The sequence below is a fragment of the Pogoniulus pusillus genome, chromosome 39, assembly GCF_015220805.1.
Source record: "Pogoniulus pusillus isolate bPogPus1 chromosome 39, bPogPus1.pri, whole genome shotgun sequence".
NCBI lineage: Eukaryota > Metazoa > Chordata > Aves > Piciformes > Lybiidae > Pogoniulus > Pogoniulus pusillus.
In genome coordinates, this window is record NC_087302.1 from 3,612,870 (window position 1) to 3,634,610 (window position 21,741).

General features: G+C 54.7%; 1 protein-coding gene across 23 annotated transcripts in view; it reads left to right on the forward strand.

Moving 5' to 3' along the window:
• Positions 1 to 21,741, forward strand: part of NFASC (neurofascin) — a 157,281-nt gene that overhangs the window by 73,442 nt on the left and 62,098 nt on the right. For 13 of the 23 annotated variants that reach the window (XR_010308811.1, XM_064173663.1, XM_064173671.1 and 10 more), the window contains 10 exons: positions 2,876 to 2,926; positions 8,460 to 8,571; positions 9,759 to 9,943; positions 11,265 to 11,396; positions 13,117 to 13,260; positions 14,853 to 14,964; positions 15,067 to 15,233; positions 17,165 to 17,312; positions 19,932 to 20,056; positions 20,940 to 20,975. Coding sequence is in view for 22 of the 23 variants with exons in the window: in XM_064173663.1 (XP_064029733.1) it covers positions 2,876 to 2,926; positions 8,460 to 8,571; positions 9,759 to 9,943; positions 11,265 to 11,396; positions 13,117 to 13,260; positions 14,853 to 14,964; positions 15,067 to 15,233; positions 17,165 to 17,312; positions 19,932 to 20,056; positions 20,940 to 20,975 (1,212 nt within the window). In the remaining variant the exon portion in view is untranslated. The remainder of the gene's footprint in view (positions 1 to 2,875; positions 2,927 to 8,459; positions 8,572 to 9,758; positions 9,944 to 11,264; positions 11,397 to 13,116; positions 13,261 to 14,852; positions 14,965 to 15,066; positions 15,234 to 17,164; positions 17,313 to 19,931; positions 20,057 to 20,939; positions 20,976 to 21,741) is intronic. The other 10 variants (XM_064173668.1, XM_064173674.1, XM_064173687.1 and 7 more) reach the window with 2 other exon arrangements.

The following is a 21,741-nucleotide window of genomic DNA, read 5'->3' on the forward strand; positions in this document are numbered from 1 at the left end:
GGTGCTGCTGCTCTGGCAGGGGGAGTTGGACTGGCTGAGCTTTGCAGGTCACTTCTGTGATCTCAGCCTGAAGCCATCAGGAATTAGGTGTCCTTTGAAATCATATCCAGGTGCTCAAAACTCCTTACATGGGATTGCCATGGCCTGGGTGCCAGAGGGAACAAATGGGATGGCTTGGAGGGGGGTGATGCACCCCTGCAGAGAGCTTCTGTGGTGTAGCCAGGTTCTGGTAGCTCTTGGGTGTCTGCTGGGCTCTCTTAGCCCCAGGACACAGAGATGCAGTGCTTCTTGCAGCACAGGAGGTTCCAGCTCAACACAAGGGGCAATTTCTTGCCTGGAAGGGTCCCAGAGCCCTGTCACAGGCTGCCCAGAGAGGTTGTGGAGTCTCCTTCTCTGGAGACCTTCAGGGCCTGTCTAGATGTGTTCCTGTGCAACCTGAGCTGGCTTGTGTGGTCCTGCTGTGGCAGGGAGCTTGGACTGGATGAGCTCTTTGGGTCTCTTCCAAGCCCTGACATCCTGTGAGTCTGTGGTGTGTGGCTGATGAGGTTCAGAGCAGCAACTCTATGGTAGCCAAAACTGCTTCTTGCATCTCCTGTTGTGTAGATGTCACCATCTGGGTCTGGGGCTGGAGCAGCTCTGCTGTGAGGACAGGCTGAGGAGTTGGGGGGGTGCAGCCTGGAGAGGAGAAGGCTCCAAGAGGACCTTAGAGATGTCTTCCAGTGCCTAAAGGGATCCTGCAGGAAGGCTGCAGAGAGACTTTTGCTGAGGGTGTCTAGAGCCAGGCCAAGGGGGAATGGTTTGAAGCTGAGGCAGAGCAGGGTTAGAGTGGAGCTGAGGAAGAAGTTCTCCAGCAGGAGAGTGATGAGAGACTGGAACAGGCTGCCCAGGAAGGTTGTGGCTGCTTCCTCCCTGGGGGTGTTCAAAGCCAGGATGGGTGAGGCCCTGAGCAGTTGAGCTGGTTGAGAGGTGTCCCTGCCCAGGTTGAAGGAGATGATGTCTGAGGTCCCTTCCAAACAGAGCCTTTCTGTGGTGGCTGTACCACATCCCAGTGGGAGCTTGCTCTTCCCAGGCACTAAGAAAGTGTTTAGGGGGTCAAGATGTGAGCTGAGGAGGGCAAATCCTCCAGCAGCTGTTGGTCAGGATGGAGCATCCCCCCCTCCTCTAGGACTTCTGGTGGCAATCCCCCTTCTCCCTCAAGTAAAGAGGATGAGTGGTGGTGGCTATCAATACCCAAGAGCTGCCTGATATTGAGGAGCTGCTGGTTTGCACCTATCACAGTCCACTTTAATTACCTTCTAATTAGAAGGGCTTTTATAGCCAATTATGCTTTTAGAGCCTAATTGTGGTGGTTGTTTTCATTGGTTCACCTTTGCCTTGCCTCTCTGCATCACTGCACTGCTGCCTGGCTGTGTCCAACCTCTGCTTTGAGTTGGGAAAAGGGAGCCAGACCTCATTGCTCCCTGAAAGGAGGTTGGTGTGAGGTTGGAGTTGGCCTTTTCTGACAGTATCAGGTGATAGGACAAGAAGAAATGGCCTGAAATTGTGCCAGGGGAAAGTTAGGTTGGAGATCAGGAACAATTTCTTGGCTGCAAGAGTGGTCAGGGATTGGCACAGGCTGCCCAGGGAGGTGGTGGAGTCCCCGCCCCTGAGGGTGCTCATGAAATGTGCTTAGGGAACACAGCCTGAAGCTGTGCCAGGATAGGTTCAGGCTGGATGTTGTTAGGAAGTTGTTGTCAGAGAGAGTGATTGGCACTGGAATGGGCTGCCCAGGGAGGTGGTGGAGTGGCTGTGGCTGGAGGTGTTGCAGCCAAGCCTGGCTGGGGCACTTAGTGCCATGGTGTGGTTGGTTGGGCAGGGCTGGGTGCTAGGTTGGGCTGGCTGAGCTTGGAGCTCTCTTCCAACATGCTTGACTCTATGATTCTATGCAATCACAGCATCACAGTCTCACAGTATCACCAAGGTTGGAAGAGACCTCACAGATCATCAAGTCCAAGCCTTTAGCACAGAGCTCAAGGCCAGACCATGGCACCAAGTGCCACGTCCAGTCCTGCCTTGAACAGCTCCAGGGACGGCGACTCCACCACCTCCCCGGGCAGCCCATTCCAGTGTCCAATGACTCTCTCAGTGAAGAACTTTCTCCTCACCTCCAGCCTAAATCTCCCCTGGCACAGCCTGAGGCTGTGTCCTCTTGTTCTGGTGCTGGCCACCTGAGAGAAGAGAGCAACCTCCTCCTGGCCACAACCTCCCCTCAGGTAGTTGCAGACACCAATAAGGTCTGCCCTGAGCCTCCTCTTCTCCAGGCTAACCAATCCCAGCTCCCTCAGCCTCTCCTCGTAGGGCTTGTGCTGCAATGTGTTGCCATGACACTTTGGGACATGGTTTAGTGGCCTTGGTGGGGTTGGGTTGGATGACCTTAGAGGGCATTTCCAAGCCAAACAGTTCTATCCTTCCATATGTCCCTCTTAGTTAAGACACAGCAAAATAACCCAAGCCCAACCAAAACATTTTCCTCCTCCAAACGGTAGTGAATATTTCTTTTCCCAAGGCTCCAGCCCTCCTTACACCAAAGAGAAAATCCCTCCAAGGCAATATCTGTGCTGCAGTTTTCAGCCCTCCTTCTTCATTCCATTCTTTTGCCCTTCCATCCCTTCCCTCGGTGCTCTCTTCCTACATCCTTTAGCCTGGCAGGCAGCTGTGCCCAGAGCGCTTTCGCCTCCCTGCCATCCCCTCATCCTGAGTTTGCTTTTGTCTTTCAGGAGGTATATTTTGTTTTCTGCCCTCCCTCTCCCCTCACCCCCCTCTCCACCCCCCAGACCTCTCTCTCTCTGCCTGCTTTGTGGCCCTGGATCTGCTCATGGTCTTTTGTTTGTTGCAGAGAAACCCCATAACGAAACGTCCTTACGAAATCACACTGCCATGTACAGTGGTGAGTCAAGCCTGGCTTCTGGAGACCTTCCCCACTTTAACCCCCTTCTGCCTAACCCAACTGATCTCCTCTGCTAACTGGGCTCTGGGGGCTGCCCCTCCTCTGTGCCCACCCTTCTGTCCCCCCTTTGTGGGTTGATGGCCACGACTTTGCACCGCTGGGGTGGGGCAGAACGAGCCAAGGGGCCACAGAGTCCCCCTCCAAGTGTTCCCCAGCTGGAGTGGCTGAGGGCTAAGCTGGTTAAGTGGAGAGGCAGAGAGAGGGGTTTGGGTTAATAGGATCTGGGCCACGTGGAAAAGGCTGCAGGGCTGAGGGCAGCTTGCTGGGTGAGGAGGTTTGTCCTCGCCAAAGGCTCCTGGCTTCAAGATCCGTCCTCGTTCTTCTCTCTGGCTGCAGAAAAAGGCCTGGGGCTGTTGGCCAGCAGCTGGCTGAAGATGAGTCAGCCTGTACCCAGGTGGCCAAGAAGGCCACCAGTATCCTGGCTCGCATCAGCAACAGTGTGGCCAGCAGGAGCAGGGCAAGGATTGTCCTCCTGTGCTTGGCACTGCTGAGGCCACAGCTGGAATCTTGGGGTCAGTTTTGGATTCTTCACTCCAAGAAGGACATTGAGGAGGTGGAGCAGAGGAGAAGGGCAACAAAGCTGGAGAAGGGTCTGGGGAGCAGAAGCTGAGGGAGCTGGGGGTGTTCAGCCTAGGGAAGAGGAGGCTGAGGGGAGACCTCATTGCTCTCTGCAGCTCCCTGAGAGGAGGTTGGAGCCAAATAGGGGCTGGGCTCTGCTCCCTAGTGACAGGGACAAGAGGAAAAGGCCTCAGATTGCACCAGGAGAGGTTTAGGTTGGACATTAGAAGAAACTCCTTTGCTGAAAGGGCTTTCAAACACTGGCACAGGTCGCCCAGGGCAGTGGCTGGTGATAGACACAGGTCCCTAGAGCTGGTGATAGACCCAGAGATGTGGTGCTGAGGGACATGGTTTAGCCTCACTGCCCCATGGCCAGGCACTGTCATGGGCAGAATTTGCTTTCTGCCTTTCTTGCTGCTCATGGGACCAGAGCTGTGTCCCAACAGTATGGGGACAACCCCAGCCATGTCCTGTGCTGAGCCCTGATGAGAGTCCTGCTCAGCCATTGTCTCATCCTCCTCCATCCAGAGGCACAGGTTTGTTTGTGCCTCACATAAACCAGGGCACACTTTCTTCTTCCATGGGGGCTTCTGGGGACAAGGAGGCCTTGTGCCAGCTAAGAACAGGAGAGTTGGAGCTTGAGAACAGGAGGATGTGCCAGGCAAGGGCACTGGGTGCAGTGTCCTTGGCCAGAGCCCTCCCCATGCCAGCAGGGAGCCCGGGCATCCCTTCCCTGCTGGGGGAACTGGGATGTTGGCATCTCACCAGTCTCAGCCAGGAATGAGAGGTTTCTGAAGATGCTGGAGAGCTGGAGAAGGCTCAGCAGAGGAACCAGCCTTGGAGGAAGGGCTGGTGGCAGCACATGGGCTGGGAATAGTCTGCAAGGAGGTGTAGAGATGGTTGTGGAAGTGGATCTCCAGCAAAACCAACCTTGATGGGAATGGCATCGACTGTACCCTGTGCCAACGAGAGGTGAGCCAGAGGAGATGCCTCCCACCCGGGGCCAGGGCCATGAGAGAAACCCAGTGGTGAGCACTCCTCTGAGTGTATCTTGCAGCTCAGCAGCACACAGGATGTTTGCCTCTCCAGCAGGATGCCTTCCTGCTGAGTGGGCACCACTTTGGCACTCGCAGCCCTGGCTGGTTCCAGCAGGAAGGTCACTGCGGTGCTTGCAGGCTCGGTGATGCCCTGCTGGGTGCCTTTGCTTAGGGAAAAGGGAGGCTTCAGCCTCTTGGCTAAGGGAATGAGATCTTCTCTACAGAGTTGGCTTTCTTCAGATCCTTGCTGATAGGTGGTCAAGGCAGACCTGCTGCTGTTGGCACTGGAGGGGCTCTTGGCATTTAACAGCACCCTGCAACACTGTGGGCTCTCTGGATTCCACTCACCCCCTGGTGCCCTCCTGCAAATCTAAGCTCCAAGCCAGCAGCTTCTTAATGACCTGGTGGGGAAAAAAAGAAGAGAGCAGGGGGAGGGAAGTGATCCTTCCCCTCTGCTCTGCACTGGTGAGACCCCAGCTGGAGTACTGCAGCCAGGGCTGGAGCCTCTGTTGCAAGAGGGACGTGGAGGTGCTGGAAGGTGTCCAGAGAAGGGTCATGAGGATGAGCAGAGGGCTGGAGCTGCTCTGCTGTGAGGAGAGACTGAGGGAGCTGGGGCTGTGCAGTCTGGAGAGCAGAAGGCTCCCAGGTCACACAGTATCACACAGGTGATCTTCTTGTGGCCTTGCAGTATCTTAAAGGGGCTAAGGAAAGCTGAGAAGGGACTTTTTAGGCTGTCAAGGAGTGATAGGAGTTGGGGGAATGGAGCAAAGCTGGAAATGAGGAGATTCAGACTGGATGTTAGGAAGAAGTTCTCCAGCATGAGAGTGGTGAGAGCCTGGCACAGGTTGCCCAGGGAGGTAGTGGAAGCCTCATGCCTGGAGGTGTTTAAGGCCAGGCTGGCTGAGGCTGTGTGCAGCCTGCTCTAGTGTGAGGTGTCCCTGGGCATGGCAGGGGGGTTGAGACTGGCTGCTCATTGTGGTCCATTCCAACCCTGATTGATTCTGTGTTTCTATGATTTTGTGATTCTTTTATCCAGCTGAAGAGCAAGAGAAGGAAAAGTGCTGAATCTTCACTGCAAGAGTGGTCAGGGCTTGGTACAGGCTGCCCAGGGAGGTGATGGAGTCACCACCCCTGGAGGTGTTCAGATGCTGTGTGGCCATGGCACCTGGGGCTATGGTTTAGTGGCCATGCTGGTGTTAGGTTGCTGCTTGGACTGGATGAGCTTAGAGGGCTCCTCCAACCCAAACAATTCCATGATCTCCTTCCTGTCAAGCTTCACTGCCCAGGCAAAGCAAAATGGTTATGAAGGAGAAATGATCTCAATCAATCCAGAAGGATTAATTTGGGCTTTTAATAGCAGAAGTTCCTCACCTTTTTTACACAGGACTTAAATCCTCCTTCCCTGGTTTGTTCTTTTGGGTTTTTTTTCCCCCTTTCTTTCCTTTCATTTTCTTTTGGCCAACCTTGGGGGGGAAGGAAAAGTTTTAAGGCTGTGCAGGAAGTTCCCATTGCTGCCTTTCAGGAGAAAGAGGAGTTTGAATGGCAGCAGGCTCAGGGCTGGGATGCTTGGCTCTTGGATAACCTCTTCACAGCTGAACAGCTCCAGTTAGGTGGAGCCTGGGACAACAGCAACACTGCCTTGGAAGCAGAGGCTATTTCTGAGCAGAAATAAATAACCATGGGATGTATTTTCCCAGCTCTGCTCCATCCAAAGGGATCACAGCTTATAGCTTCCAGCTGGAGCTGCTTGGAGCTGGAGGAGCACATCTGCCTAGGAGGATTTCTGTCCCCTCCCTGTTCCAAACAGCCAAATATCTATCAGGAGTGCTGTGCTAAGGCAAAGAAACACAACCAAGCACCCAACCAAAGGCTCTTTAGCTCTGCAGTGTTGTTGTTGGGTTATCAAACAAGTGAGGGGTAGGTTACTAATTGATCTCCCTTGTTTTTAATTGTCATCATTAATATATGGCTGGATTTGGCTTGAGCTGCTGCTTCTCTCTTCTTCTTCCACCCCTGAGCAAATGGAGTGACCTGCAGCCTGTCATTAGCCATTCTGGGCTAATAAAGGCCAATATTGGCTTGCAAAATCATCTCCCACCCTCCCAATCCCACCAGAAGGGAGAAGGTCTTGAGTCTGGCCACATCTGTGGGAGCTTCAAACCCGACCTGTCTCTGCCACCTTTCAGCATGGGCTGAGGCTTCTCAGCAGGCATTGGGTCCTCTCCAGAGGTGGGCAAGCAGCTTGTGCCTGCCTGGAGAATTGGCCCTTCAGGATGAGGCCAAGATTTGCCTGCCCTGGTAATCCATTAATCAAATAATTGACTAACCCATGGCCAGCACATGTGGAGTGGTGCCTGTGGGAGGGGTGGGAGGTGTATGTGTGTGATGCCATGCTCTGGGGGTGGCCACAAAGGGGGGGGTTAACTCCTGGGGCTGGGTTCTTGGCCAGTTATCCCAGGCTTTCCCTGCTGAAGGCTGATGGCAGCTCCATGGTTAGCTCCTGATCTGCTTCCCATCCTTCTTCCCAGCCCTTTTTCTCCTTGCCAGAGCTCAGGAGGGAGGCTTCCCAATAAGACATGGGCATCTCCAAAGCTCTGTGCCACTGCTTCCTGCTTGCTGAGCAAACAAAGCTTTTGGGGCTTGCTCTGCACTCCAGAATCCCACCAGAGTGGATTCTCTCCACGGATCCAGTGTTGGTAGTGACCCTGGCCCCACCCTGCCCCACTCTGCCCCCTTTCCTAATCCCATAACCTCCATCTCTGCTACTGCTGCTTTCAAGCCCATCTCATCCTGTTTTGCCCTCACTGATTCAGATCTAGTTGAGTAAATTCCACTCATGAATGGAATTTATTCCACTCTTAATCCTTTTGTCCCCCTCTACAAAGAGACCTTCTCTCTGTGTGTGTGTGTCTGTCGAGTTGCCCTGTGCCTTCCTCTGGTTTCTTCTCCTAAACTCTCTTGTCCAGCCCTGAACTCTGTCATTTTGGTGGCTGAGTTGTTCCTCTCCAAAGAACACTCTCCTTCCAGACCCTGCAGCTCCCAGGAAGGGTGGGAAACCTCCTTGGTGCTGCTCAAGCTCCCAGGCAGCTCTAGGATGCTCCATATTTTGGAGCTCTCTGTGGCAAAGCAGCTCAGCTGTCCATACAAAGCCTTCCTGTGCCCATTGGTTCCTTTTGTCCTTCCCTGCATCTTCTGTCCACCAATATTCCCACCTCTCACCTGCTTTCAGCCCATCTGTGCATGGCAGGGCTGGGCAGGGAAGATGCTGCCCTGGGAGGGAGCTGCTGCTGTGGCATCAGGCACCATCCCCATGGCTCAGCTCCTTATGCCCATCTGCTGCCTCTTTCCCTCCCTGTCTACCAACCCCATGGGGCACATCTGGCCCTCTCTGTGCTGTCTAAACAAAGCCTTCCTGTGCCTGTTGGTTCCTTTTGTCCTTCACTGCATCTTCTGTTCACCAATATTCCCACCTCTCACCTGCATTCAGCCCATCTCTGCGTGGCAGGGAAGATGCAGCCCTGGGAGGGAGCTGCTGCTGTGGCATCAGGCACCATCCCCATGGCTCAGTTCCTTCTGCCCATCTGCTGCCCTCTCTGTCTTCCAAACAACCTCTCTTTACCCTCTTTTACTTTGAAAATCACCTTCAGCCCTTCTCTACTTCCCAGCTGCATGCCTGGGTGAGGTCACCAGCCCAAGCTTGCTCAGCAATCTGACATCTTCCCCCCACCAGAAAGAAAAACCCACCCCAAAACCAAACAGCTACCATGGTGCACATCAGGCCCTGTCTGTGCTGTAGCAAAAGAGAGTTTTAAAGCACTTTTTTGTTTTGTTTTGTGTTTGTTTTTGTTGTTTTTTCTCTTTTCCCCTGCTGATTTCAGCCCGAGGGATCTCAGAGACAACTCCCAGCTTCATGTTTCCCTATGGGACCTCAAGCAGCCAGATGGTGCTCAGAGGGGTGGACCTCTTGCTGGAGTGCATTGCTTCAGGAGTGTATGTACCACATCCCAGCTGGGGGAGAGGGGGGGACGACCCAAAGATGTGGCTAGACTTGTTAGAAGGCAGGGATCCATCCAGAGGGACCTGGACAGGCTGCAGAGCTGTGTCCAGGCCAACCTCATGGAATAAAACCAGGCCAAGTGCAAGGTCCTGCACCTGGGTGGGTGCAATCCCAAGCACAGCTCCAGGCTGGGTGGGGAATGGCTGAGAGCAGCCCTGAGGAACAGCCCCTGGGGGTCTGGGGTGATACAAAGCTCAACAGGAGCCTGCAGGGTGAGTGCAGCCCAGACACAACCCTGTGCTGGGCTGCAGCAAGAGCAGTGTGGGCACAGGGCAAGGGAGGGGATTCTGCCCCTTGGCTCTGCTCTCCTCACACCCCACCTGCAGTCCTGGGGGCAGTTCTGGAGCCCCCAGCACAAGCAGCACATGGAAGTGTTGGAGGCAGTGCAGAGGAGGCCACCAAGATGCTGAGAGGGCTGCAGCAGCTCTGCTGTGAGCACAGACTGAGAGAGTTGGGGCTGTGCAGGCTGGAGAGGAGAAGGCTTGGAGGAGACCTTGGAGTGGCCTTGCAGGATCTGAAGGGGGCTGCAGGAGGGCTGGGGAGGGACTATTGAGAAGGTCTGGGAATGAGAGGAGGAGGAGGAATGGGTTTGAAGTGGCAGAGGAGAGATTGAAACTGGATGTTAGGAGGAGTTATTGACAGTGAGGGTGGTGAGAGACTGGCACAGGTTGAGGGTGGTGAGAGACTGGCACAGGTTTCCCAGGGAGGTTGTGGAGCACAGAAGCACCCAATGTGATCAAAGATCACATTGGGTGCTTCTGTGCTCCACAACCTCCCTGGAGGAGTTCAGGACCAGGTTGGATGAGTCCTTCATCAACCTGTTCTAGTGGGAGGTGTCCCTGCCTGTGGCACAGGGGTTGGATCTGGCTGAGCTTTGAGCTCCCTTCCAACCTAAACCATTCTGTGACTCCATGAGATGCAGAGATGAACTCTGCTCCTCATCACTTGGCACTGCTCAAGCTCCTGGTTCAGGGGCTGTGGGAGGAATGAGGGTGGCTCCCCAGCTGGATCAATCCCCTTCCATACCTGTGAGTGGCTCCAAGTGCAGGACCATCAATTGTTTCCTTAGGAGTCCTTCTTAGTTTGGTCCTGGAAACCAGCATTGATCTCCTCTCCTTAGCCCAGCACCAGACATCATGTGGTACAAGAAAGGAGGAGAGCTCCCAGCAGGCAAAACCAAGCTGGAGAACTTTAACAAGGCTCTTCGAATCTCCAATGTCTCTGAGGAAGACTCTGGGGAGTATTTCTGCCTGGCCTCCAACAAGATGGGCAGCATCAGGCACACGATCTCGGTGAGAGTGAAGGGTACGTCACTTACCTGCTGTCTCTGCTACCTTCACAGCCAGGAGCTGGGGGGGAGGACAGTGGGAGGGGAGGTGATGGAGTCACCCATCCCTGGAGGTGTTCAAGCAAAGCCACTTAGTGCCATGGTCTGGTTGATTGACCTTCTTGTGGCCTGCCAGGATCTACAAGAAAGCTGGGGAGGGACTTTTGAGGCTGTGAGGGAGTCCTGCATCCAGCTCTGGAGCCCCTGGGACAAGAGGGCTGTGGAGATGCTGGAGAGTGTCCAGAGCAGGGCCAGGAGGATGCTCAGAGGCTGCAGCAGCTCTGCTGTGAGCACAGCCTGAAAGAGTTGGGGCTGTGCAGGCTGGAGCAGAGCAGGCTCCCAGGGGACCTTCTTGTAGCCTTGCAGGATCTGAAGGGGGCTCCAAAAAAGCTGGGGAGGGACTTTTGAGGCTGTGAGGGAGTGACAGGATGAGGTGGGGGGGATGGAGCAAAGGTGGAGGTGGGGAGAGTGAGGCTGAAGGTGAGGAGGAAGCTGTTGAGCAGGAGAGTGGTGAGAGGCTGGAATGGGTTGCCCAGGGAGGTGGTTGAGGCCCCATGGCTGGAGGTGTTTGAGGCCAGGCTGGCTGAGGCTGTGTGCAGCCTGCTCTAGGGTAGGGTGTCCCTGGGCATGGCAGTGGGGGTGGAACTGGCTGCTCCTTGTGCTCCCTTCCAGCCCTGATTCTGTGATTGCATAGGGCAATCTCCCAAACTCCCAAACCATCACATCAGAGAGAGATCCCTCTGAGGGAGCTTGGTGCCCCAAGTCATAGAATCATAGAATCAAGCAGGTTGGAAGAGAGCTCCAAGCTCATCCAGTCCAACCTAGCACCCTGCCCTATCCAGCCAACCAGACCATGGCACCAAGTGCCTCATCCAGTCTTTTCTCCCCTGGTCCAATTTCAAACCATTGCTCCTCATCCTATCACTCCAAGCCCTTAAACCTCCTTCCCAGTCTTCTTGGGCAACCTGCTCCAGTGTCTCACCACTCTCAGTGTGCAGAACTTCCTCCTGGTGTCCAATCTAAATGTCCCCTGATCCAGTTTCAAACCATTGCTCCTCATCCTATCCCTCCAAGCCCTTCTTAAAAGCCCCTTCCCAGCCTTCCTGTGGGTCCCCTTCAGACACTGGACTCTGTAGGGTGATGTTTCATAGAATGGTTTGGGTTGGAAGGGACCTTTTAAAGGTCATCTATTCCAAGCCTCAGTGTTTTCATTGATACAGCTCAGGAGGAAGCAGTGGAGAGGGGAGGGGTGAGGCCATGCTGCTGTGTTTATAACTGGTCCCTTGGTGTATTTTAAAGCTGCTCCATACTGGCTGGATGAACCCCAAAACCTCATTCTGGCCCCTGGGGAGGATGGCAGGTTGGTGTGTCGAGCCAATGGGAACCCCAAGCCTTCCATCCAGTGGCTGGTGAATGGTGAGCCCATAGAAGGTGAGTAAGAATCTTCTACCTCCTCTACAAAACACTTAGCCAAGGGTCTCAAGGCTGACTAGGAGAGCCAGAGCTGCTATCCAGATGCTTGGCACCTCACTGAGTGGGATGTGTGAGGTACAGCATCACAGCACATAAACCACCTCCATCACTGAGACCAGGCCAGCTGAAACACAGGATCTCAGGCTGCCAGCATGGTGGAGGCTGGAAGGGATGTCTGGGGACCATCATCATCTCTGGGGACAGCTAAAAGCAGGAGAGTTGGAGTGTGAGGAGGTTGTCCAAGTCCCCTGCAAAAGCAGGGGTGCACAGAGCAGGTTGCTCAGGATCATAATGGCTGGGAGGGGTTGGAAGCTCTGCGGAGAAGGAGACTCCACAACCCCTCTGGGCACCCTGCTCCAGGCCTCCTGCACCCTCACACCAAAGAATTTTCTCCTTAAAATCAAGTGCAACCTCCTGGGTACCAGTTTGTGGTCTCTGCCACTTGGCAGCACAGAAGAGTCTGGCCCCATTCTCTTGCCCCCCACACTTCAGCTCTTGCTGATCATTACCAGGCAGCCAGCAACAGAAGAAGGGGACACAGCCTCAAGCTGTGCCAGAGCAGGTTCAGGCTGGATGTGAGGAGGAAGTTGTTGGCAGAGAGAGTGATTGGCATTGGAATGGGCTGCCCAGGGAGGTGGTGGAGTTCCCATGCCTGCAGGTGTTTAAAAGGAGGCTGCATGAGGCACTCAGTGTACTCAGCACTGCTCAGGCCACACCTGGAGTGCTGTGTCCAGTTCTGGGCTCCTGAATTGCAGAGAGATGTTGAGGTGCTGGAAGGTGTCTGGAGAAGGGCAGCAAGGCTGGGGAGGGGCCTGGAGCACAGCCCTGTGAGGAGAGGCTGAGGGAGCTGGGGGGGTGCAGCCTGCAGCAGAGGAGGCTCAGGGCAGAGCTCATTGCTGCCTGCAGGGAGGCTGTAGCCAGGTGGGGTTGGGCTCTGCTGCCAGGCAGCCAGGGACAGAAGAAGGAGCCCCAGACTAAAGCTGTGGCAGGGCAGGCTGAGGCTGGATGTTGTTAGGAAGTTGTTGTCAGAGAGAGTGATTGGCATTGGAATGGGCTGCCCAGGGAGGTGGTGGAGTGGCTGTGGCTGGAGGTGTTGCAGCCAAGCCTGGCTGGGGCACTTAGTGCCATGGTGTGGTTGGTTGGGCAGGGCTGGGTGCTAGGTTGGGCTGGCTGAGCTTGGAGCTCTCTTCCAGCCTTCCTGATTCTATGCCCAGGGAGGTGGTGAAGTCCCCATCCTTGGAGGTGTTGAAGAGGAGGCTGCATGAGGCACTCAGTGCCAGGGATTAGGTGATTAGAAGCTGTTAGGTGCTAGGTTGGACTCGATGATCTCAGAGGTCTTTTCCAAGCTGGTTCATTCTGTGATTCTGTGCCAGCCAACAACTGTTGGCAGAAGTGGCACAGCTCGAGCAGAGGGCAGCTCTGACAGAGCAGCAGAGCTTCAGTGAGGGAAGGGTTGGAGGTGCACTTACATGGGAGCTGGGTTCACATTGCATGAAGATGTCATCCCTTGGGTCAACAACGTAGCCCTCCCCAGACTGTTTGGTGATTGTGAGGGGCTGAGGCACCGCGAAGCAAAGGAACAGCCACGGGGAGAGGATCTTTTCCAAGCTGGTTAATTCTGGGATGGCTTCTGTGACCTGAATGGCAAATTTCATGAATGCTTTCTTGCTTTTTGAAGCTTCTCCCCTCAACCCCAGCCGAGAGGTGGCAGGGGACACCATTGTCTTTCGAGACACCCAGATCGGCAGCAGCGCCGTGTACCAGTGCAACGCCTCCAACGAGCACGGCTACCTCCTGGCCAATGCCTTTGTCAGTGTCCTGGGTAAGTACAACGTTCCCCAAGCAGGTTTGCCCTGCAGAACCTCTCTGTTGCCTTCCATCTTCCTTGTCAGCTGCTCTGAGGCTCATGCCTAAAGGTTTGTGTTCTCTGACACAAGGGTGAGGATGGGGAGACGCTGGTGCAGGTTGCGCAGGGAGGTTGTGGAGCACAGAAGCACCCAATGTGATCAAAGATCTTCTGTGCTCCACAACCTCCCTGGAGGTGTTCAAGGCCAGGTTGGATGAGGCCTTGAGTGACCTGTTCTAGTGGGAGATGTCCCTGCCTATGGCAGGGGGTTGCAACTGGCTGAGCTTTGAGGCAGCAGTGCTGTGTACCAGTGCAACGCCTCCAATGAGCACAGGGACCTCCTGGCCAATGCCTTTGTCAGTGTCCTGGGTAAGAACAACACCCTCCAGGCAAGTGCACCCTGCAGAACCTCTCTGTTGCTTTCCATCTTCCTTGTCAGCTGCTCTGAGGCTCATACCTAAAGGTTTGTGTCCTCTGCAACCAGGCTTGGGAGGAGGAGTTTGTTGCCAGGCTTCTGCGAGGCTGGGTGAGGGCACTAAGATGTAAGATGAGTCAGGTAGAGTGGCAGTGAGGGTGGAGAGACACTGGCACAGGTTGCTCAGGGAGGTTGTGGAGCACAGAAGCACAGAATGGGCTGCAGCATCTCTGCTCTGAGGACAGGCTGCAAGAATTGGGGTTCTTCAGCCTGGAGAAGAGAAGGCTTCCAGGAGACCTTGGAGTGGCCATCCAGGATTGGAAGTAGGCTACAGGAGGGCTGGGGAGGGACTATTGGCAAAGTGTTGTAATGAGAGGAGGAGGAGGAGGAGGAGGAGGAGGAGGAGGAGGAGGAGGAGGAGGAGGAGGAGGAGGAGGAGGAGGAGGAGGAGGAAGGGGTTTGAAGTGGCAGAGGGGAGGATGAAAGTGGATGTTAGGAAAGGGTCATTGACAGTGAGGGTGGTGAGAGACTGGCACAGGTTGAGGGTGGTGAGACACTGGCACAGGTTGCCCTGGGAGGTTGTGGAGCACAGAAACACAGAAACACAGAATGTGAAGCCGCATCCCTGGAGGTGTTTAAGGCCAGGCTGGATGAGGCTGTGGGCAGCCTGCTCTAGTGTGAGGTGTTCCTGGCCATGGCAGGGGTTTGGGATTGGCTGATCTTTGTGGTCCCTTCCAACCCTGACTGCTTCTATGCTTCTGTGTCTCTATGATTTTACAGCACCAACGAGGATAGGTTCAGGGTAGGTTCAGGCTGGAGGTGAGGAGGAAATTGTTGAGCAGGAGAGTGGTGAGAGGCTGGAATGGGTTGCCCAGGGGGGTGGTTGAGGCCCCATGGCTGGAGGTGTTTGAGGCCAGGCTGGCTGAGGCTGTGTGCAGCCTGCTCTAGGGTAGGGTGTCCCTGGGCATGGCAGGGGGGTTGGCACTGCCTGCTCCTTGTGGTCCCTCCCAGCCTTGACTGCTTCTATGACTTCAAGGCACCAACAAGGAAGAGTTAATAAAAGAGAAGGGAGCATGGATGAGGAGGCTGGAAGAGGACTGATGGTCAGGAAAGTGGTGTCTGCCTCACTGCCTGTGCTCTTTGCTCTTTGCAGATGTGCCCCCACGGATACTGGCCCCCCGCAATCAGCTCATCAGGGTGATCCAGAACAACAGGACCCGACTCGACTGCCCCTTCTTTGGCTCTCCAATCCCCACCCTGAGATGGTAAGAGCCTGCAGCAGGTCCTCTGCCAGGCCAGAGGTGAGGGGGAAGGGGAAGGTTTGCTGCTCTTCCTCCCCTTACAATAGCACTCTGTGGTGTTGTGAGGTTTAAGAACGGCCAAGGGAACACTCTGGATGGAGGCAACTACAGAGCGCACGAGAACGGCAGCCTGGAGATGGAGATGGCTCGGAAGGAGGATCAGGGCATCTACACCTGTGTGGCCACCAACATCCTGGGTAAAGCAGAGGCCCAGGTTCGTCTGGAGGTCAAAGGTAAGGGCATGAAGGGCTCTGGGTCAGAAGCAGCTCACAGGATCACACAGGGTGTTAGGGGTTGGAAGGGATGCAAAGAGATCATCCAGTCCAAGCCCCCTGCCAGAGCAGCACCATCCAATCTAGCTCAGGGCACACAGGAACACATCCAGACAGGCCTGGAAAGGCTCCACACAAGGAGACTCCACAACCTCTCTGGGCAGCCTGTGCCAGGGCTCTGGGACCCTTCCAGGCAAGAAGTTGCCCCTTGTGCTGAGCTGCAACCTCCTGTGCTGCAGCTTCCACCCATTGCTCCCTGTCCTATCTCAGGGAGCAGTGAGCAGAGCCTGTCCCCCTCTCCTGACCCCCAGCCCTCAGAGAGTTGCAGACATTGATTCAATCCCCTCTGAGTCTTCTCTTCTCCAGACTGAGCAGCCCCAGGGCCCTCAGCCTCTCCTCACCAGGCAGTGCTCCACTCCCCTCATCATCCTTGGAGCCCTCCCAGCAGATCCTTGTACCTCTGAAACTGGGGAGCCCCAAAACTGAGGGCAGTACTCAGGATGAGGTCTCAGCAGGGCAGAGTAGAGGGGCAGGAGAACCTCCCTTGATCTGCTGGACACACTCTGCTTAATGCCCCCCAGGACCCCATTGGCCTCTTGCCCAGCAGGGCACATTGCTGCCCCCTGGGTGCTCTCCCCCAGCACTCCCAGCTCCCTCTCCTTGGGGCTGCTGTCTCATGGATCCTCTGAAACTTAACAGAAGCAAGAATGCAGGTGAAGGGAGGGTTGGTGATGGGAACCAGCAGCCTGCCAGCAGGGCAGGACCCATGGACTGTGGAGCTGGAATGCAGGAACTCACAGAATCATTAAGGTTGGACAAAACCTCTAAGATCAAGTCCAACACCACCATGGCCCCAGGTGCCATAGCTACACATCCTTTTAACACCTCCAGGGATGCTGACTCCATCACCTCCCTGGCCCTGAGAGGAATTCCCTCTCAATGCTGGGCAAAGCCAAGGCTTTGGATGTACTGGAGCTGCAGAAGGGTTTGGGGTGGATATTGGGCTGTGACGTGCCACTAGCAATGCAATAAGAAAAGGAATGCAAAGTCCTCCTCAGGGTTAATAAAACATCTTCCAAGTCAAGTTTCTGATGGGGCTGTCCTTGCCCAGCTGAGCTGGTTGCTGACACAGAAGGCTGGGTAGATTTTAAAGGGTCAGCATGAATTGATACCAGGCTTGTTCAATTCAATTCAATTCCTTTGCAAGCTTTCAGGATCAGAGACAGTTCCCTGCAGCAAGCAGGACAGATGTTGACACCTGTGGGTGTCCCCTTCCCAAGTTAGGCTGCTCTTTATTGGGCTGCTGAGCTGTGACCCCTCAGTTTCTAGGATCCTAGAGTGGCTCAGGTTGGAAGGGACCTCAGACCTCATCTGCTTCAACCTCCCTTTTGTGCCCAGGGACACCTCTCAACTAGACTCAGCTGCTCAAGGCTTCATCCAGCCTAGCCTTGAACAGCCCCAGGCAGGAGGCAGCCACAACCTCCCTGGGCAGCCTGTTCCAGAGTCTCACCACCCTCCTACCGAAGAGCTTCTTCCTCAGCTCTACTCTAACCCTGCTCTGCCTCAGCTCCAAACCATTCCCCCTTGGCCTGGCTCTGGACACCCTCAGCAAAAGTCTCTCTGCAGCCTTCCTGCAGGATCCCTTCAGGCACTGCCAGGCAGCTCTGAGGTCCCCCTGAAGTCTTCTCTCCAGGCTGCACCCCCCCCAGCTCCCTCAGCCTGTGCTCACAGCAGAGCTGCCCCAACCCTTGGGTCATCTTTATGACCTCCTCTGGCTTCACTCTGTGTCCTCCTTGTGCTGGGGCCACCAGCACTGGGTGCAACATTGAGCTGAGGTCTCTTGGGAGCAAAGTTCAGTGGCCAACACTTTCTCTTTTGTTGCCCTTGTGCAGACCCCACCAGGATTGTGAGGGGCCCAGAAGATCAGGTGGTGAAGAGGGGCTCCATGCCTCGGCTCCACTGCAGGGTGAAGCACGACCCCACGCTGAAGCTCACAGTCACCTGGCTGAAGGATGAGGCTCCTCTGTACCTTGGCAGCAGGTCTGTGTGGGAAAAGCTCTCCTGGCTCTTGCAATTCCTCCTGGGAGCTATTTTGGGATCCACCACCAGGGATAAGGTGGATAATAAAGGTCGAGGTCCTATCGAGGCTACATTTCACAGGCTCACAGGATGTTAGGGGTTGGGAGGGATCCAAGACCATCGAGTCCAAACCTCCCTGCCAGAGCAGGACAATCCTATCTTAACACAGAGCACACAGCAACACATCCAGACAGGCCTGGAAAGGCTCCACACAAGGAGACTCCACAACCTCTCTGGGCAGCCTGTGCCAGGGCTCTGGGACCCTTCCAGCCAAGAAGTTCCCCCTTGTGCTGAGCTGCAACCTCCTGTGCTGCAGCTTCCATCCACTGCTGCTTGTCCTATCCCAGGGAGCAGTGAGCAGAGTCTGTGCCCTCCTCCTGACCCCCAGCCCTCAGAGAGTTACAGACATTGATTAAATCCCCTCTCAGTCTTCTCTTCTCCAGACTAAGCATCCCCAGGGCCCTCAGCCTCTCCTCACCAGGCAGTGCTCCAGTCCCCTCCTCATCCTTGGAGCCCTCTCCAGCAGATTCCTGCCCCTCTGAAACTGGGGAGCCCAAAACTGAACACAGTACTCAATGTGTCAGCAGGGCAGAGTAGAGGGGCAGGAGAACCTCCCTTGATCTGCTGGACACACTCTGCTTAATGCCCCCCAGGATCCCATTGCCCCTCTTGGCCCCAGGGCACATTGCTCCCCCATGGATGCTCTCCCCCAGCAGTCCCAGCTCCCTCTTTTGGGGCTGCTCTCCAGCAGTCACCTCCCAGCCTGTCCTGCTGCAGTTTATTCTTCCTCCCCAGGTGCAGGACCTGTCCTTGTTGAACCTTATTTGATTTCTCTGTCCCCAGCTCTGTCTGCCCAGGGCTCTCTGGATGCCTGCACAGCTCTCAGCTGTCTCAGCCAAGCCTCCCAGCTTGGTGTCAGCAGCAAACTTGCTGAGCAGGCTCTGTCTGTGCCTTCATCAATGTCATTGATGAAGATGTCCAACAGGACTGGACCCAGCACTGATCCCTGGGGGACACCACTGGTCCCAGCTCTCCAGCTGGACCTGACCCCATTGATCACCACCCTCTGAACTCGATCTCGGAACCACATCTGATGTGCTTCATCATACTTGGAATGTTCCTGGCTCCTTCCAACAGGCCCTGCCAAGCAACTCAGATGGAGTTCTCAGGAAATCAAGCCTTGGGCTGCAGGGTTTATTTACAGCTGCTCTAGGATATCTTGATACAAGCAGCCTGTTAATAACCAGCTGCTTCCATATGAATGTTTGTCTGCTGTAATTTCCTCTGCCTTGCTGGCTCCCTCCTCCCAGAGTGAGATCTGATCACAGGGCAGGAGCCAGGCAGAGGTCAGGCAGTTTTCCCTGGAAGTGTGATTATTGCAGACACACAGCAGAGCACATTCCCTGACTCCTTAGGAAATGAGGGCTCCAAGAATAACTCAGCTCATCCTGCGCTGAGCAGGTCCCCAGAGCAGAGCTGCACCCCTGTTTTCTTTGGGCTTTTATAGAATCATCTTGGTGGTGGTAGAAGACTTCTAAGGTCATCCAGTCCAACCAGCAACCCAACCCCACCATGGCCACTAAACCATGGCCCCAAGTGCCATGGCCACAGGTTTCTTGAGCACCTCCAGGGATGGGGACTCCACCACAGGCTCATAGGGTGTTAGGGGTTGGAAGGGACCCAAGGAGATCATCCAGTCCAACCCCCCCTGCCACAGCAGGACCATACAAATCTAGCTCAGGGCATGCAGGAACACATCCAGACAGGCCTGGAAAGGCTCCACACGAGGAGAGTCCACAACCTCTCTGGGCAGCCTGTGCCAGGGCTCTGGGACCCTTTCAGGCGAGAAGTTGCCTCTTGTGTTGAGCTGCAACCTCCTGTGCTGCAGCTTCCATCCACTGCTGCTTGTCCTATGCCAGGGAGCAGTGAGCAGAGCCTGTCCCCCCCTTCCTGGCAGCCCTCAGATAGTTATAGACATTGATCAAATCCCCTCTCAGCCTTCTCTTCTCCAGACTAAGCAGCCCCAGGTCCTGCAGCCCTCCAATCCCCTCACCATCACCTCACCACCTCCCTGGGCAGCTTGTTCCAATCCTTCAGCACTCTTGCAGCAAAGAGCTTTTTCCTCCTCTCCAACCTAACCCTTCCTTGGGGCAACTTTAGGCCATTTCATCTCCTTCTATCACCTGATACTAGGGAGGAAAGCCCAACCCCCACCTCACTGCAGCCTCCTCTCAGGGAGCTGTAGAGAACAATAAGCTCTGCCCTCACCTTCCTCTTCACACTGAGCACCCCCAGTTCCCTCAGCTGCTCCTGCCCAGCCCCTGTTCTCCAGACCCTTCCCCAGCTTTGTTGCCCTTCTCTGGACCTGCTCCAGCCTCTCAATGTCCTCCTTTAGATGTCCTCCTGTAGAAGTTTTTCTTTCATCAGAGTTCTCCTGTGCCTGGACATTTCCCAATGCCTTCCTTAAGGGCTAAAGAGATCTAAGTCCTGCAGCTTAATGTGCTTAGGCACAGTTGTGTGATTAAGTACATTTATGTGATTAGGCCCATTTGTGTGATTATCTTCTTCATCCCTTTTAAGGATGAAGAAAGAAGATGATGGCCTGACAATATTTGGGGTGGCTGAAAAGGACCAAGGGGATTACACCTGCGTGGCGAGCACGGAGCTGGACAAGGACTCAGCCAAAGCCTTCCTCACTGTGCTAGGTAGAGCTGCCCTGCCCCAGCCTGACAGGCAGCTGAGAGCTTTCTTTTTCATGCCACAGAGTGACTTTGAAGGTCAGGCAGGGAGGGTGAGCTGAGATCAGTGTCCTCTGAAGCAGAGATGCTGAGGGAGATACTGGCAGAGCAGTTGTTGGGCGGCTGCAGGACTCGGCAAGGACAAGCTGCCTGATCTCAGACTCAGACATTGAATTGGAGCCCAAGAAAAGTTGCAGTTGAGACAAGGAGAGGAGCTAAATGCAGCTAAAAATATCCCAGTGTGAGCCTGGAAGCTCAGTGAGAACAGTCTGAAACGTGCAAGTGGATTTAAGTGGATGTCAAGGTGCTGGCAACCTAGGGCTGAATGAGCCTCTCCTGACCTTGCAGGGTCCCTTTTTCAGGACAGGCAGTGACAAACCCCAAGCCCATTCCCCACCCCCACATCTGCAAACCCCCACCTCAGGTTTATCAATCCTTGCTCTCAGCCAGCTGATGTGCTGCATTGATGGGAGTGCCCCAGGCTGTCAGTGCTGCTGGCATAGCCCCAGAGTGCCCTACAAACCCCAGGGTGCAGCATGAATTAAGTCTCCCTGGGCTTGATTTATTTCCTTTCCTTTCCCCCTAATGGCTCATTAACTCTCTAGCAGGCTGATTTCTCCCTCCCCCCACACCCCCTTTGGTTGTGTATTAGGAGCATGAACAAAGGTGTGCAGCACATGCCTGGAGGTCTCAAGGGGATGGTTGCAGCTCCCTTTGGTCCTCAGGCAGGAGCAGATCCTTCAGCAATCTATAACCCTGTGTGGAACTTGATATTTGCCAGGTGCTCCTTTGGCCAGCCAAGCTTAATGACTAAACTAACCCTGTTAACAACCAATGTCTTACCTTGCAGCTGTCCCTGCTAACCGTTTGAGAGACTTACCCAAAGGTAATCATCACTAATTCATTTGGGTTTATTTTCTTGGGTCTATTTCTTCTTTTGGGCTCTTTGTTTTGCCTTGTCAATAACACCAACAGGGAAGGGGGGAAGGGAAAAACTCAACAACTCTGGATGTAGGAGGTGGAAAACAAAACAAAAAGCTGGGAGCTGCTGCTGCTGCTGCTTCCAAGTCCTGCCCAGGTTGTCCTTGTAGACCCATCCAGATGGAAGCAAGTAGAAAGGTTTGTGCCAAGTCATTGCCTGTGCCACAGTGCCTGAGTGCAAGAATCACTTGACCTGGACCTGGAAATTGTCAGCCCTGATGGGAGAGGAAATAAAACAATCACTGAACTGAAGCTCCTGACCCTTACCTGGAAAGATGTTCTTGCTGCTGGAGCACAGAGTCCCCACGCAGTTTGGGTTGGCAAAGCTCTTTCAGCTATTCCAATCCAACCAGCCCAAAGTTGGGGGCTAAACCTTGGTCCTCAGCACCGCACCTCTGCCTCTTTGAAACACCTCCAGGGATGGGGATTCATTCCTGAGCAGCTTGTTCCAGTCTTTGGGAACCCTTTCAGCCAAGAAGTTTCTTCTAATGTTCAACCTAAACCTCGAGGCTATTTCTTCTCATCCTATCACTTGTTCCTTGGGCAAAGAGACCAACCTCCAGCTGGCTCCAACCTCCAGCTGGCTCCAACCTCCAGCTGGCTCCAACCTCCTTTCAGGGAGATGTAGAGAAGCAGAAGACCTCTCTTCAGCCTCCTTTTCTCCAGCATAA